The sequence below is a fragment of the Geotrypetes seraphini genome, chromosome 3 (genome assembly GCF_902459505.1).
Source record: "Geotrypetes seraphini chromosome 3, aGeoSer1.1, whole genome shotgun sequence".
Classification (NCBI taxonomy): domain Eukaryota; kingdom Metazoa; phylum Chordata; class Amphibia; order Gymnophiona; family Dermophiidae; genus Geotrypetes; species Geotrypetes seraphini.
The window spans coordinates 202,482,312-202,497,765 of NC_047086.1; the positions used below are offsets into that span (position 1 = coordinate 202,482,312).

The 15,454-nt window shown below is 45.6% G+C and overlaps 1 protein-coding gene across 2 annotated transcripts in view; it reads left to right on the forward strand.

The window, feature by feature from the left end:
- The window catches only part of DIP2B (disco interacting protein 2 homolog B), a 443,690-nt gene that overhangs the window by 180,867 nt on the left and 247,369 nt on the right, over positions 1 to 15,454 (forward strand). For both annotated transcript variants that reach the window (XM_033936084.1, XM_033936083.1), the window contains exons 3-5: positions 6,838 to 6,960; positions 7,185 to 7,310; positions 8,372 to 8,584. In XM_033936084.1, the coding sequence (XP_033791975.1) occupies positions 6,838 to 6,960; positions 7,185 to 7,310; positions 8,372 to 8,584 (462 nt within the window). The remainder of the gene's footprint in view (positions 1 to 6,837; positions 6,961 to 7,184; positions 7,311 to 8,371; positions 8,585 to 15,454) is intronic.

Genomic DNA, 15,454 nt, shown 5'->3' on the forward strand with positions numbered 1-15,454 from the left:
TGATTAGTATGTATTATTTTATCTTATTTGTATTTGTCATCCCTGCCTTTTTTTCTATATATTAGAAATATGTAATACGCATTGAAATGTTGGATATTGCGTAAAAATCAAAATTTATTAAACTTGAAACTTTCCTTAGCATCCAAACCACACCAGTCTGAACAAATAGAATTCTGTTCCTTTTCCTACTAGCAGAGACTTCCATTGACGTCACCGGGATATAGGTTGGTACACTCTCAAAAATCTCTAGTATTTTCTTAACCCCAACAGATAGAAAAGGTATTGAACACCTAGAGATCTTGCCTCAGGAATGGCTTCAAAATGTTCTTATTAAGGAATCCTTGGATAAGGAGAATGCCTCTCTCAAGCATTTGTGTGTCTGTGTGTGTGAAGGGTCCTTGAGGACATGCCCAATGGCATAGGGTGGATTTGGGCTGGGCAGACCCCAAGGTGGGACCTCTGATGGACCCAGAGAGCTTGTATTGAGTCCTTTCCACTGGTAGACTCTACATCAAGCTTGTGATTCCACAGATAGAGGAGATGGCATTTGCTGGCCATCTGTTTGTTTAGGAAAGAAAAGCTCCTAAGACTTATTGATGCGATTGTGGCGGTACTGTGGCTTTCTAATATTCTATCTCCATGTCAGAGCAGAGCTGCCCAAGGATGCCCCCTCCCCCTCCTAAAGCTTTCACACCATATAATGCTGGCAGAGTAAGTGTCCCTATAAGGGACCTTACAGGGAGTAAAGACCCTTGATAAACTCTGCCACATGAAGTTAAGAAATATTGGCAGGTCCTTAAGGTGGCAGTGACCAAGAAGACCACTGTCCTTGTAAAGGACAGAGATGGTCAGTGTTTAAGGAGATGCATGACAGGAAGGTGGAGTACCATTTAGATCTGTCTGCAGCATTTGATTTTGTCAATCACAATATCATAATTTTATAAATTAAATGAAATTTGCATTACAGGCAGAGTACTAGATTCCTTTACTTCGGTTTTAGGGACTAGAACACTTATGGATTCTTACAAATGTGTTAAAAGTTAATCCTAAGAAAACAAGGGTCATGAGGAAGATATTTCAGTTTGGATATTAATGTTGGCATGATCAGAAGTCTTCCTTCATTCTGATGATAAAATCTTGGGAGTAGTTCATGTAAGAATATGAGTTGCCACATTGGGACAGACTAAAGGACCAATCAAACCCAGAGTCATATTTACAACAGTGGCCCACCCAGATATAAGTACCTAGAGTATTCCAAAAAGTAAAACAGATTTTAAGCTGTTTATCCTAGGGATAAGCAGTGGATTTTCTATGTCCAACTTATTAATGGTTTAGGGTTTGCGTCGAGGGCAGGAGGGCCTGGGATCCCTCCTGCCCGTAATGTAGTGCGGGGTGGGGTTAGGGGGTCGCCGTGGCCAGGAGGATTTGGGCTCCCTCCTGGCCCGATATTGTTGGGGAGTCGGCGGTCCTTCGGGGGGGAGGGATGTATCGGACGTCGGGGGGGGCATCAGGCTTTCAGGATGGGGACAGACCTTCAAGGGGGGACAGTGCACGGAAGTCAGGGGGGGTGAACGGAGAGTCGGGACAGCGCACGGAAAGTCAGGGCGGGCGAAAGGAGCGTCGGGCAGCATGCGCGGTATACCCGTGAGCGCGGTATACCAAAGTTTTTGTACATATCATCGTGATTTCTGCGCGCTATACCCGTGTGCGCGTTTTATACGGGTGCGCGTTATTTGCGTGAAAATACGGTAATTTTATGAGTTGTTGGTCAATTGGAAAATGGGTGGGGGAAAATAAGTCTTGTTATTATTTCTATTAAGTTTATTGTGCTATAATGTTTATATTTTATATAGATGTATCATCTCTTCTGCACAATTGTAGTTTTAAAAATGAATAAAGAATATATATAAAAAAAGAAAATGTTTTGCTCATCTTGCAAAACACTCGTAAACCATGTTACTCGCTATCCAAGGTTTGACTGTATTTTCAATCAGATCCTTCATCCACTTTCTGAAAGATTCTCTTTTAGCTCTAATATCTTCCTTCTCCTCACTCATTAAATATGCTGGCTGCTGTTTAGTCTTCCTTCTTCGTTTTTTAATTTACTGAATATATCTAGTCTATGCTTCCAAGATGGTATTTTTATGATCATTAGTGTTCTCCAGATTGCATATTCTTCAATTTTATCTTTTTGTTATCAAAGCAATATTTAGTCAATCAGTAAGCTAATATATGTTTTATGTTTTGTCATATATTCAGATTTTTGATAAAATTAGTGTTTAAAAACAAATAATTGGCTAACTTTTTCAATATGTGGTCTATAGATTTGTTCTCGTTACCCTTGTGGCAGGTCTCTTCGTGGGCCAAAAACATGGACCATGTTGGGATCTTTATTTTAAGCCATTAAAGATATCCTTGAATACTCCATTTATAAGTGTTTAATGTGCGTACCCTGGATTGATTTCTTTGGACTTGTTCCTACTCTTTTTTGGTTTTGTTGTCTATTCCTGTGGGGTTTGTTTCTAGTTTGGTTTGCTTTAAAAAGTTTTGGACAATATCCTAGAGGAAAAGTCAGTGCTCTGCTATTGAGACAGATATGGGGGAAGCCAATGCTTGCCTGGGATCAATAGGATGGAATGTTATTACTATTTAGGTTTTTGCTAGGTATTGTGACCTGGATTAGCTATTGTGGAAACAGGATACTGAACTAGATGGACCACTGGTCTGACCCAGTATGGCTATTCTTATGTTCCTATTGGTAACATCCTTAATGACTCCTTCATGACATTACCATTGATTTGGTGGAATTTTTTTAGTTATTTCCCTGTATTCAAACGGACTAAAAGAGCCATTCCACATTATCCATTGTTGAAATGGAAACTTTTGTCCAGAACAAGAAAAAGTCGACAGCTTTAGGAGTTACTGCATAATTTAATTAAAATTGACTGAAGAGTTGGGAAGAGCATATGCTTTGCGCATCATGTTTGAGAGCTTTTAGTATCACCTGCTGGTGCTCTTTGATTAATTGATATTTAAATGGTCTAATGATCACTTAGTTTTTCATGCCTGAGCATTTTGACCATGATGTGCAAAATGTTGTACAGTGAGAACTTGAGAAGTTTCTGGTCACTGAATTTTCAGGAGCAGATGTGCTAAATGGTTTTTATGGACTATTAATTGTTCCTACTGATGTTTGGAACTACTTTTTAAATTTTTTCCATACCAATGGAAGTTGGAAAGAATTTTACAAATGGGAATGAGAGTTTGTCTTTCTGGGGGCAAAATAACTCTGAAAATTCAATGGCATGGCATGTGGAAAGCACCTATAAAAAGATAAATTGAGTGTGAAAATAAGCCAAATCAGACTGGGAGTTTCCTTGCAACTGCCCTACCACTCTGTAAACTGCTCCATACCCCAACACTATCCTCCCCCGCCACATGTACACATACAGGTTGGAAAGAATTCCATAAGCCATGCTCTGCATGATTTTCCCACTTGTTTGTTGATGACTGAAACAATGTAGTACATTATGAGTAACTATCCTTAATTCCCTGTGGAAGGAAAGTCCTGTTGCCAAATGTGTATTAATTGACGTAGTAACACAGTAAGTGCCAGCAGATAAAGACCAGTTGACTCATCCAGTGTACCCAGTTGAGATTCTTTTTCTAGCTTTCTATTATTATTCAGATGATCATACAGACATCCATATACAAATCATTGCTAGCTCATGCCCCCCTCCCCCAATATCTGTCTTCCATTTTACCTCTTGGCACCCTTCTCTGCCCACCACTTACCTTTCTTAGTTATTGCCTTAAAATTGATTTCACCCTTTGAGAAGTCTGAAGCTAGGTACAAGATAAACTAATATAAAAACAAGACAAATATTTTTCCCTCTCCCCTTACAAAGCATACATTTTATCATGAACATCTAAGACAAGTTATAAGATCAACCAATGTATGTGAAACAGAATTAGCATGACAATTGAAATAGTTTTTTTTTTTTTCTTGTGCCCCTCCTACACACACACACAGACACACACACACAGATACACACACACCATATGTAATCTTTTATAAATACCTCAAAAATATCATTTAAGAATTTAAATAAATGAATGTTTCTTTATCTGGAGATCCCACCTTCCCCATCAGCCAGTCCTAACAGATTCCCAAATAAGTCTTTTTCAGTACAGTCTCCATTAACTTGCATAAATGGGACTGACAGATTATTAGATAATATAGAAAATATGGATGAGGAGTAAAATAGAAGCATATTGAATACATGTTCCAAAAGGGGAAGCAGTAAAAAGAGTTTAAAACTTAATGTGCCAAATAATCTTACCTAGCTCTGCTGCCTTTTAACTAAACATGATGCTTTGAAAGAGAGAAAAACCTGCACGCATCTCAATGACAGTGCTGTGATGTCATGGAAGTACATTGGATAATCCAGAATGTTGGATAAGTAAGAGTGTGCTATATTTCCAAAATGAGTCTGCTCAGGTATCTGAGAGAGATAATCTATAGACATGTTTTCACCCTGTCTACTAACCATGTTCAAAATCTGCCACATTACTCACAGTCCACTGGTAGGTTGGTTTTTTTATGAAACAAACTTTATTCAATATACAAGTTCCCTTCAATATCTTTTTACCAAATACTTGTATCATACAATAAAGCCACCCAAATTAGCAGGCCTATTCTATAAAGCAATGATTTTCAACCTTTTTTCATCTCAAGGCAGGCTAACAAGGCACTAAACCTGTCAAAGCAAACCATCATTCTTTGCATTAGCACAAGTTTACATGGAGTAACACACTTGATCACAGCAGCATCTTCCTCATGTTTAGCTGTTAACCATGGTCTCTCTGAGCAGGGGGTTACCTTGGGGTTTCCAGAATCCTAACATATCATTGCTGCTAAAATTCCTGCTTTCTTGCAGTGCTTTTTGAGCCATTGGACATTTCAATTTGTGTTTTGAATAAAGCCTAAAATTAACTGGGAAACTTTAGTTTTTTCTAATCTGCTTAGATTCTTTCGATTCCTGATTTTTCAGCTCTATTTACCATATTTTTCACTCCATAAGATGCAGCTGACCATAAGACACATCCTAGATTTAGAGGAGGAAAACAAGAAAAAAAACCCATTCTGAATCAAATTGTGTACTAATATATACCAGGCTCAGCACCCAGCCCCCCTCTCACCTTGCCAGGCTCTGCACCCAGCCCCCCTCTTGCCTTGCCAGGCTCTGCACCCAGCCCCCCTCTTGCCTTGCCAGGCTCTGTACCCAGCCCCCCTCTTGCCTTGCCAGGCTCTGCATCCTGTCCCCCGTTCCCCCATGCCCTATCCTGTACCCCCTCTGGTGGTCTAGTGATAGGCCAGAATAGGGAACAGGGCAGGTCTAAGTGGTAGGCAGTCCCAGCCCCATGGCAGTCCCAGCCCCCAGGGCATCTTTAAATTCTGGTGGTCCAGCAGTGTATCGGCAGGAGTGAGCTTTCCACGCTCCTGCCCTTCCCACGCTGGACAGCTGCCTCATTATCTCAGAGCCAGCGGCGCACAAGGCAGGAGCGAGCTTTTTGCTCTCCAGCCTGGACCCATGCTGCTCCCTGAATGGCTGTCGTCTTCCTCACGAGACTATGCCTTCCTTTTTTATTCTCCTCACCCTCCCACCATGTGTGTGTGTTACTTTGTCTTCCTCCTTCACAAATAAAAGGTGAAGAAGTACATAGAGTAGTCTTTAAGTGGACATGGAACTAAAACAGTGTCAGCATGGGATGGGATAAGCACAGAAGGTGAGGATAAAGCCTGAGACTAAATAAGTGTGCAATATTTAATTAGGAATAGCAGACAAGATGGACATTTACTTCTATTCAGCTGATCTTTTTTCTGTGTTATGTATATGTAGTTAACAGTAGTGGCTGAATATGTTTTATCTTGGCATCACACCAGATCCTTCTGCTAGCTCCAAGCCATCAGGGATACCCTGAACAAGATCTGTTTTTTAAAGAATGCCAGGATTGCAAGATTCCGGGTTATTCTGCCTTGTAGCACATGTAGGGCTACAAATCCTAGGCTGCTTGGACCTGGGATGCTGGAACTGGAGGGCTACTTGGAAGGGGTGCTTGGGAGATGATGCATCCTCACTCAATCTTCAGCTGAGCAAGAATAGCAGCTTCTGGTACGTCTGCTTCCCAGATGACCAAAAGGCTTTGCAGTTGAGTTATGTCTCAGGTACCTTTTAGCTTTTCCTGCTCTGAGCCCTATCCCAAATCAGTATACAGGAGATAGGCATTGGAAGTCAATCAAGTTTGATTACACATATGTTATGTGGAGACGCATGACAAATAAAGACCTTCAGTCCCCAGCTAGTTTTTTTTTTTTGTTTTTTTTTCTGCTTGCTCTAATAACACAAGCCTTGTGAAATCTTTGGCCACCACCTTACTTTTTATAGAGGTGTGATGCTTCAGACAATGGAAGTCAGAGATACAAACTTTGTGTGACCCATTTTCAGCACTCACTATATTTCTCCCACTTCTTAATTTCTGTCATTCCTTGGTGGTCTGGGAAGCTAGCATCTTTTTCCAAGACCTCTACCAAGTGGTAGTGCAGGGTCAGGTTAGAAAGCCTGCTCTGTCTTGATACTACCCTTCCCCTCCCCTCTCCCACTAACTAATGCAAATCATGGGAGAGAGTTATCTTAAAATTTTTTTAATTATTGTGTATGTAGCATGCAAATAGTTTGGTTATCTAAAGTTTATAAAATGCTGAGTGCATTAAGATTCTAAAACATCTCTTCTGTTAATAATTCTATGCAATAAACTACATTATCTGCTTTGCAGGAGTTGATCCAGCATTACAGAAGGAGCACAGGAACCAGACTCCCAATGCAGCTCCAGCACAGTCATCATCCAAGTATCACCGAGCCCGGTCTGGGGGAGCTAGGGATGAACGCTATCGGTCTGGTGAGGACTAGGCCCCCCATTTGCAATAAATATCTCTTTCTACCGTTTCTTGGCATTTTCTTGTTTGTCTGCTGGTGATATATTGGAGTGATATCCCTCAGCAGCTCATGAACCAGCCAACTTCTATAGTTTCAAATGCTGTGTTCTGAAAGACCATGCAAGATGCTTAAAAATAATTTTTTATTTGCAAATTCTCTTTATTATCCAGTATTTTTGTTTTATAGATATCCATACAGAAGCTGTCCAAGCAGCCCTGGCAAAACATAAAGAGCAGAAGATGGCATTGCCTATGCCAACAAGGAGAAGATCTACTTTTGTTCAGTCACCTGCTGATGCTTGCACACCACCAGGTTAGAGATGAATGCAGTACAAAGCTATTCTGCATTATTCATTGTACAGAATTAAAACACCAAAGCTCATTAGAATATCTGGCAAGACACAGTAAAATATATTAACACATGTGAGAAATTAAGTTTTGGAAATTAGAAATTTTATATTATAGCGACTAGCTATTTTACACAGACCTCTCTGTCAGGAGCTGGCATTCATGCAAGGGAAAGTAATATATTTCATTATACCTACAAATTAAATTATGAGCAGTCGCATCCCCTCAGCAGGATCTCACCCCCCAACTTCAGCATTAGGAGGGACTTTTGTAATGGGAGATAAATTGGCCTGTACATATGGCTTCCAGTGATGTTCATGCTCTTCAGTATGACATTTGATTTCCAAGCTAAGAAACATGAGCTTTATCTTCTTTCAGATTCCCTCTCTTGCTTTTTAGTTGCATTTCAGTAGAGGTTTCACACCAAACACTGAAAAGCTATGAATTAGAGGGACCTGTGATCTAACACACAAAATAGAATTTGATAACTAAAATCATGTGCACAGTAATATGCAATACCCCCTCAGATCTTCCCTTTTGCATGTAATATGACATCTACTTGAAGTTCTTCCCAAGTGCAGCAAAGACCCAGGAAATCACCAGATGTACTTCCTGTCTCTCCATGAACATAGTGGAATCCTCTAACCCTGGATAAGAGCGGTGGAGAAGATATTTTGGCCTGAGTATATCATGGGATGACACTGATGCTTTAGTAACCCAATATGTACCTTATGAATAGTAACATTCTTGTGCTGCTTTTAATTATTAGTATTAATATATTTATGGAATGTTATGCAAATATATAGGCCTTTTCTAAACTGAAATGTGTTCCTCGTACATGAGAGTATATATAAGTAGTGCAGAATTGCGCTACACTGTAAAGGTGTCATTGATCATTCATGTTCCGAGTCTGGTAGGAATAAGTCCTACAGTATAAGATAACATGTCAAGTTTACTCCTTAGCTGATCAGCAAGGATATGTTCTAAGTGGAGCAGATTAACTGGCCTGTTCATTGCTTCACACAGACACATCTTCAGCGTCGGAAGATGAGGGCTCTCTAAGGCGCCAGGCTGCTCTCACTGCTGCACTGACCCAGAGTTTACAGAACACAGAGTCATGGATCAACAGATCAATTCAGGGTTCGTCTACATCATCTTCAGCATCATCTACCCTTTCACATGGAGAGATCAAGGGGACCAGCAGCTCATTAGCTGATGTGCATTCCATCACTCATATAGGTGAGAGCTGAGTAAAAAGAAATCAGCCAGTTTTCCCAGCGTGTATTCCCCTATCAAGAGACATAAAATCTTGGTGCAGTCCAGCTGACAGAGCTGTGTTCTCCTGACCTGTGTGTATAGCCATTACCATTTGATTGGACATGTGTGCTTGAGAAAAGGGTTTACAATACTTGGTGGCATAGTCAGCAGAGGGTTTCTTATTTTTGTAATCAACTTATCTATCACAATTTTAATGATGATGATGATGATATATTTTAATGTCAGTATTACTGCTATTTTGAGATTAGTATATTGCCCTTAAATAATTGTAAAACAAATTGCATATAGGAACAAATAAGTCTGTACCCATTAATATAACTGGTAGGCTACCTATACTCCAGATATAACCAGGTTTCTTACCTTAAGGCTTAGTGTTTGTGCCTATCCAGTGACTCAGTGGGCAGTACTGCTTGCTATCATACGAGACAGGGATTTGATCCCTAGTCTTGAGTCGCTATAAATAGGGATACTGTTCCACATTCAAAGATAACACTGACACCTACTGGCCAGACAATGTATACATGTACCAGGTTTTTGAGGAAACCAAAGCTAATATTATCCCAGGACAAGCAGGCATGATATTCTCACATGTGGGTGACGTCATCTACGGAGCCCCGATGTGGAAGCATTTTCAAGCAAACTTGATTGAAGATTTAAGTTTGCTCTGCTGCTCCACGCATGCGTGCCTTCCTGCTCCACTAGGGGGTGCATCCCCTCGTGGTCTCCAGTTCAAAATTTTCCGCTGAGCCTAGAAGTCGTGTTTTTTCAGGCTCTGCCCAAACTGCCTTCTAGCACTGCGATTTTTCTTGTTTTTCATCGTTTAAGTCGCTGTGCGCGAAATTTTTTCTTCTTCAACTTGATTCCTGCTTCGTTTGACCGACCCGGAGGCTTCCGGGTCCCCGTGGCCGCGTGGCTACTCGAGCCGCGGCCACTTTCGATTCTATGTCCCGGCCTTTGACCGGCTTTAAAAAGTGCACCCGGTGCGAGCGGCTTCTTTCCATCACAGACCCGCATCGACGGTGCATCCTCTGCCTGGGGGCCGCTCATCCAACCGACTCCTGTCCCCAGTGCGCTACTTTCCAGAACCGGGCCCTCCGTCGAAGGAAAGCCCGCATGGCGGATCTTTTCGCCCCAGACCAACCTTCTACCTCGGCCTCGAGGTCGGCCCCGGCCTTGACCTCGGCCCCGAATACCTTGGCATCGCCTCGAGACTCGACCCCGAAGTCCTCGGGACAACAGAAAGCCTCGGCTCCGGGTAAGTCCCCTCTTCCCTCTTCAGGTTCTGTACCAGCGAAGAAACCAACCTCGGGGACACCGGCGACGCATGGCGGAAGTCCCATGCTTACAGCCCCGACGAAGCCCTCCAAGCCTTCGGGCCGTGCCTCCACCACACGGGAATACTCTGATACGAGGTCGCCCCCGGTGGAGTGCACCGAGGCAGGGGACATGCCTTCGATGCTGTCCGTGCCCGTCTTCCAGGACTTACTCCGAGCAATGATCTCGTCGGAGCTGTCCGCTGCAATGGCCCATCTACAACCGGCCTCTGCCTCGACCTCGACCCCGCATGTGCCAGACCAGCCTGAGCCTCGCGTCGAGCCACCTCGGGGAAAAGTGCGCAAACTTCGCCGCATTTCATCCTCCTCGGACTCCTCGCCGAGGCACCCGAGGCGCTCTCCCTCCACAGACCGCCACAGGGCAAAACGTCGGGCTAAACCAACAGAAACCTCGAACCGCCGTAACTCTAAGAAGGCCCGGGGTTCCCCCACTCTACAAGGCCGTTCACCTACACCTCGTACGGGACCGCTGAAGGTGGCAGAGTTATCACTCTCCATCCCATGCATCCTCCGAACTCCCCCTCGGACCGGGGCTCCGATCCGAGGTTTCGGGCTTTCACCAAGGGAGTCCGGGTCGAGGTCACCGATTCGACATCGATCAGTACCCCGAACCCCAGCATCGTCTCCGAGGGGCTCCTCGAGACGTCGGAGATCCACGACCCCGGAACACTTTCTCAGTACTTCCCTGGTCTCGGAGCTTGGATCGGAGCAGGAACCTCGCTACTCGAGGGAAGCCTCCCCTTCCTTCTCCACCTGATGGAGGTCTCGTTCACCGACCCCCCACGGGGCCTTGGGAACATCCCGACCATCCTTCTCACGCTTTGTCCAGGACATTAAACATAGAAACATAGAAATAGACGGCAGATAAGGGCCCATGGCCCATCTAGTCTGCCCACCTTAATGTCCCTCCCCTACCTTTGCCCTGTGAATAGATCCCATATGCCGATCCCATTTGGCCTTAAAATCAGGCACGCTGCTGGCCTCAATCACCTGTAGTGGAAGACTATTCCAGCGATCAACCACTCTTTCAGTGAAAAAGAATTTCCTGGTGTCACCTCGTAGTTTCCCGCCCCTGATTTTCAACGGATGTCCTCTTGTTGTCGTGGGACCCTTGAAAAAGAAGATATCTTCCTCCGCCTCGATGCGGCCCGTAAGATACTTGAACGTCTCGATCATGTCCCCCCTCTCTCTGTGCTCCTCGAGCGAGTATAGCTGTAATTTGTCAAGCCATTTTTCGTATGGTAGATCCTTGAGTCCCGAGACCATCCGGGTGGCCATTCTCAGCACATCCTTGCGATAATGCGGCCTCCAGAATTGCACACAGTATTCCAGGTGGGGCCTCACCATGGATCTATACAATGGCATAATGACTTCCGCTTTCCGACTGACGAAACTCCTTCGTATGCAGCCCATGATTTGTCTTGCCTTGGACGAAGCCTGCTCCACTTGATTGGTAGACTTCATGTCCTCACTGACGATTACCCCCAAGTCTCGTTCTGCTACCGTTTTTGCTAGGATCTCGCCATTAAGGGTATAAGACTTGCATGGATTCTGGCTGCCCAGGTGCATAACTTTGCATTTTTTGGCATTGAAGTTGAGTTGCCATGTCCTAGACCATCGCTCCAGTAGGAGTAGGTCGTGCACCATGTTGTCGGGCACTGAATCTTCGTCTGTTGTGCATTTGCCCACTACATTACTCAGTTTGGCGTCATCGGCGAATAATGTTATTTTACCTCGAAGCCCTTCTGCCAAGTCTCTTATAAAGATGTTGAATAGGATTGGGCCCAAGACTGAGCCCTGTGGTACTCCACTAATCACCTCCGTCATTTCGGAGGGGGTGCCGTTCACCACCACCCTTTGGAGCCTACCTCCAAGCCAGCTCCCAACCCATTTCGTCAATGTGTTACCTAATCCTATAGAACTCATCTTGCTCAGTAACCTGCGGTGTGGTACGCTATCGAATGCTTTGCTAAAGTCCAGGTACACAATGTCCAGGGACTCCCCTATATCCAGCTTCCCCGTTACCCAGTCAAAGAAGCTGATCAGGTTGGATTGGCAGGATCTCCCCTTAGTAAATCCATGTTGTCGGGGATCCCGTAGATTCTCCTCATCCAGGATCTTATCTAATTGGTGTTTGATTAAAGTTTCCATTAGTTTGCTCACTATCGATGTTAGACTCACTGGTCTGTAGTTTGCTGTCTCCATCTTTGAGCCTTTCTTGTGGAGTGGAATGACGTTAGCCGTCCTCCAGTCCAACGGGACGCTGCCTGTACTAAGGGAGAGGTTGAAGAGCGCGGACAGTGGCTCCGCCAAGACATCACTCAGCTCCCTAAGCACCCTGGGGTGCAGGTTGTCCGGCCCCATTGCTTTGTTAACCTTGAGCTTTGACAGCTCCCCGTAGACACTGTTGGGCGTAAACTCAAAGTTACTAAACGGGTCAACTGAGCCAACCCTTGTCTGTAGCTGAGGGCCGAGCCCTGGCGCTTCTCGGGTGAAGACTGAGCAGAAGTATTCATTTAATAGTTGGGCTTTTTCCGAATCCTTTTCCACATAGTCTCCGTCTGGTTTCCTAAGACGTACAATCCCGCCTGAGTTTTTTCTTCTATCACTGATATACCTGAAGAAGGATTTATCTCCCTTCTGGATGTTCTTTGCTAGAGACTCCTCCATGAGGAATTTAGCCTCCCTGACTGCTGTTTTGACGGCTTTTGATTTGGCCAGGTAGTCTGCTCTAGAGTCCTGCTTCCCTGATTGTTTGTAAGAGATGAATGCTTTTTTCTTCTCCTTGATCAGGTCTGAGATCTCCACAGTAAACCACTGTGGCTTATTGTTCCTTCGCCGTTTACTTACTGATTTTACATAGCGGTTTGTTGCTTCTTGTATGGTTGCTTTCAAAGTCGACCACATGTCTTCCACGTTATTGGTTTCTTCTTGGCTTTGTAGCGCCTGGTGAACGAAGTCTCCCATTTCTTTGAAATTTGTGTCCTTGAATTTGAGGACTTTGGTTAGTGTAGTAGATTTAGTGAAACCTTTCCTGATATTGAACCATACCATGTTGTGGTCACTGGAGGCCAATGTGTCGCCCACCGAGACCTCTGTGACACTTTCTCCATTGGTAAGTATCAGGTCCAGTATTGCCTGATCCCTTGTCGGTTCCAACACCAGTTGCCTGAGGCTTGCTCCTTTCATAGAGTTTAATAGCCTCCTGCTGCTGCCGGAAGCAGAGGTAAGTGTAACCCAATCCACATCAGGCATGTTGAAGTCACCTAGCAATACTGTGTCCCCACGCAAGGTGATATTTTCTATATCTTCGATTATTTCCATATCCAGGTCATCCTGTTGTCTTGGGGGTCTGTAAATTACGCCAAGATACAAGCATTTGTCCTTCCCTCTGGTCAAATTAACCCAAAGGGATTGATCATTGGAACAAGCTTCCAGTGCAGGTGATCGAGGCAGACAGCGTGCCAGACTTTAAGAATAAATGGGATACCCATGTGGGATCCCTACGAGGGTCAAGATAAGGAAATTGGGTCATTAGGGCATAGACAGGGGGTGGGTAAGCAGAGTGGGCAGACTTGATGAGCTGTAGCCCTTTTCTGCCGTCATCTTCTATGTTTCTATGACATGGGCCACGTTTTGAATTTAGACCTCCAGTCCGACTCCAGATACTCTAAAGAGTACCTAGCAGAACTGGATATGCCATCACTACCCAGAGAGTCCCTTCGCTTACCGCCTAACCCGATACTCCAACAGGCTCTTCAGGAACCTGGAGACCCCCTATATGGTCACAGCCGTGCCCTCCAAAATGGAGGCCAAGTACCGTACAGTACCCTTTCCGGGATTTGAACAACCACAGCTCTCCCACCAGTCGCTGTTAGTAGAATCCTCCTTAAAAAAGGCTCACCCCTCCCGGGTCTCAGCGGCGGTCCCCCCAGGCCGAGAAGGCCGAACCCTAGACAAGTTCGGCAGGAGACTATATCAAAATGCGATGATGGCCTCTAGGGTGCAAAGCTACACTTTCACCTTCACATCCTACCTCAAACACCTCATTGGACTACTGAGAGCCTTTGAGACTGACCTACCGGCCTCCCGCCAAGGAGCCTTTAGCCTACTTTTGGAATCCCTCTCCAACCTACGCCTCCATCTATTCCACGCGGCCTACGATGGCTTCGAACTCTCCTCCAGAGAGGCAGCGTTTGCTATCGCCATGCGCCGACTAGCTTGGCTACGCCTGGTCGACATGGACCCCAACTTACAGGACCGGTTAGCTAACCTCCCCTGCGTGGGAAAAGAACTGTTCGATGACACTATCGAGGCGGCTACAAAACGCCTCTCCGAACACGAACGCTCGTTTGCCTCCCTCGTCCGACAAAAGCCCAAACCGCCCGCGTCCAGGCCGTATAGGGCCCCTCCGCGCCGCTACCCACAAAAATCCACTCCTGCCTTCTCGTAGCCTCCACCCAGGCGTCCGCAAGCCCACCACCAGGCCATGCCCAAGTCCGAACCGCCTGCGACTACCAAACCATCCCTGTCCTTTTGACGGGATACGCGGAAGGGGGCGGGCCCCCTCCACCATAGTCCCAGGCCTCCTTCCCATCGGGGGTCGCCTCAAAGCCTTTTACCCTCGCTGGGAACAAGTCACGTCGGACGCATGGCTCCTTGGCGTGATCTCATCAGGATACTCTCTCAACTTTCGGACCATTCCTCCGGAAAACCCCCCAAGGAATTGCCCTCCCAACCGGACGCAGCTACCCCTACTCCTCTCCGAAGCTCGAGACCTGCTTCGCCTGAGAGCAGTGGAGGAGGTTCCCCCCGACCAACGGGGGAAGGGCTTCTACTCCCGTTACTTCCTTGTACCGAAAAAAAGGGAGGCTTACGCCCAATACTAGACTTGAGACGCCTCAACAAATTTCTGATACGAGAAAAATTTCGGATGCTCTCCCTACCGACCCTCTACCCCCTGATCGACGAGGGCGACTGGCTCTGCTCCCTCGATCTGAAGGAGGCGTACACACATGTCCCAGTGCACCCCGCTCACCGCAAGTTCTTGCGTTTTCAGGTAGGGGACTGGCACCTACAATACCGTGTCCTTCCCTTCGGCCTAGCATCGTCACCTCGGGTCTTCACCAAGTGCCTTGTGGTGGTCGCAGCAACCTTACACTCCCAGGGCCTCCAGGTATTCCCCTACCTGGACGACTGGCTGATCAAAGCCCCGTCCAGGGAAGCGGTTATCTCAGTGACCCAACAGACTATTACCTACCTACAAAGTCTGGGGTTCGAGATAAACTTCCCAAAATACCAACTACGCCCCTCCCAGTCCCTACAGTTCATCAGGGCCACGCTGGACACTGTTCGCCTCCGTTCCTTCCTCCCCCCTCCGCGTCTAGAGGCGTTAGTAAGCCTGAGTCAAAGGTTTTCCCTGCTGACCTCGGTATCAGCTCGGCAGATGATGACTCTTCTGGGCCACATGGCCTCCACCGTCCACGTCACACCCTTC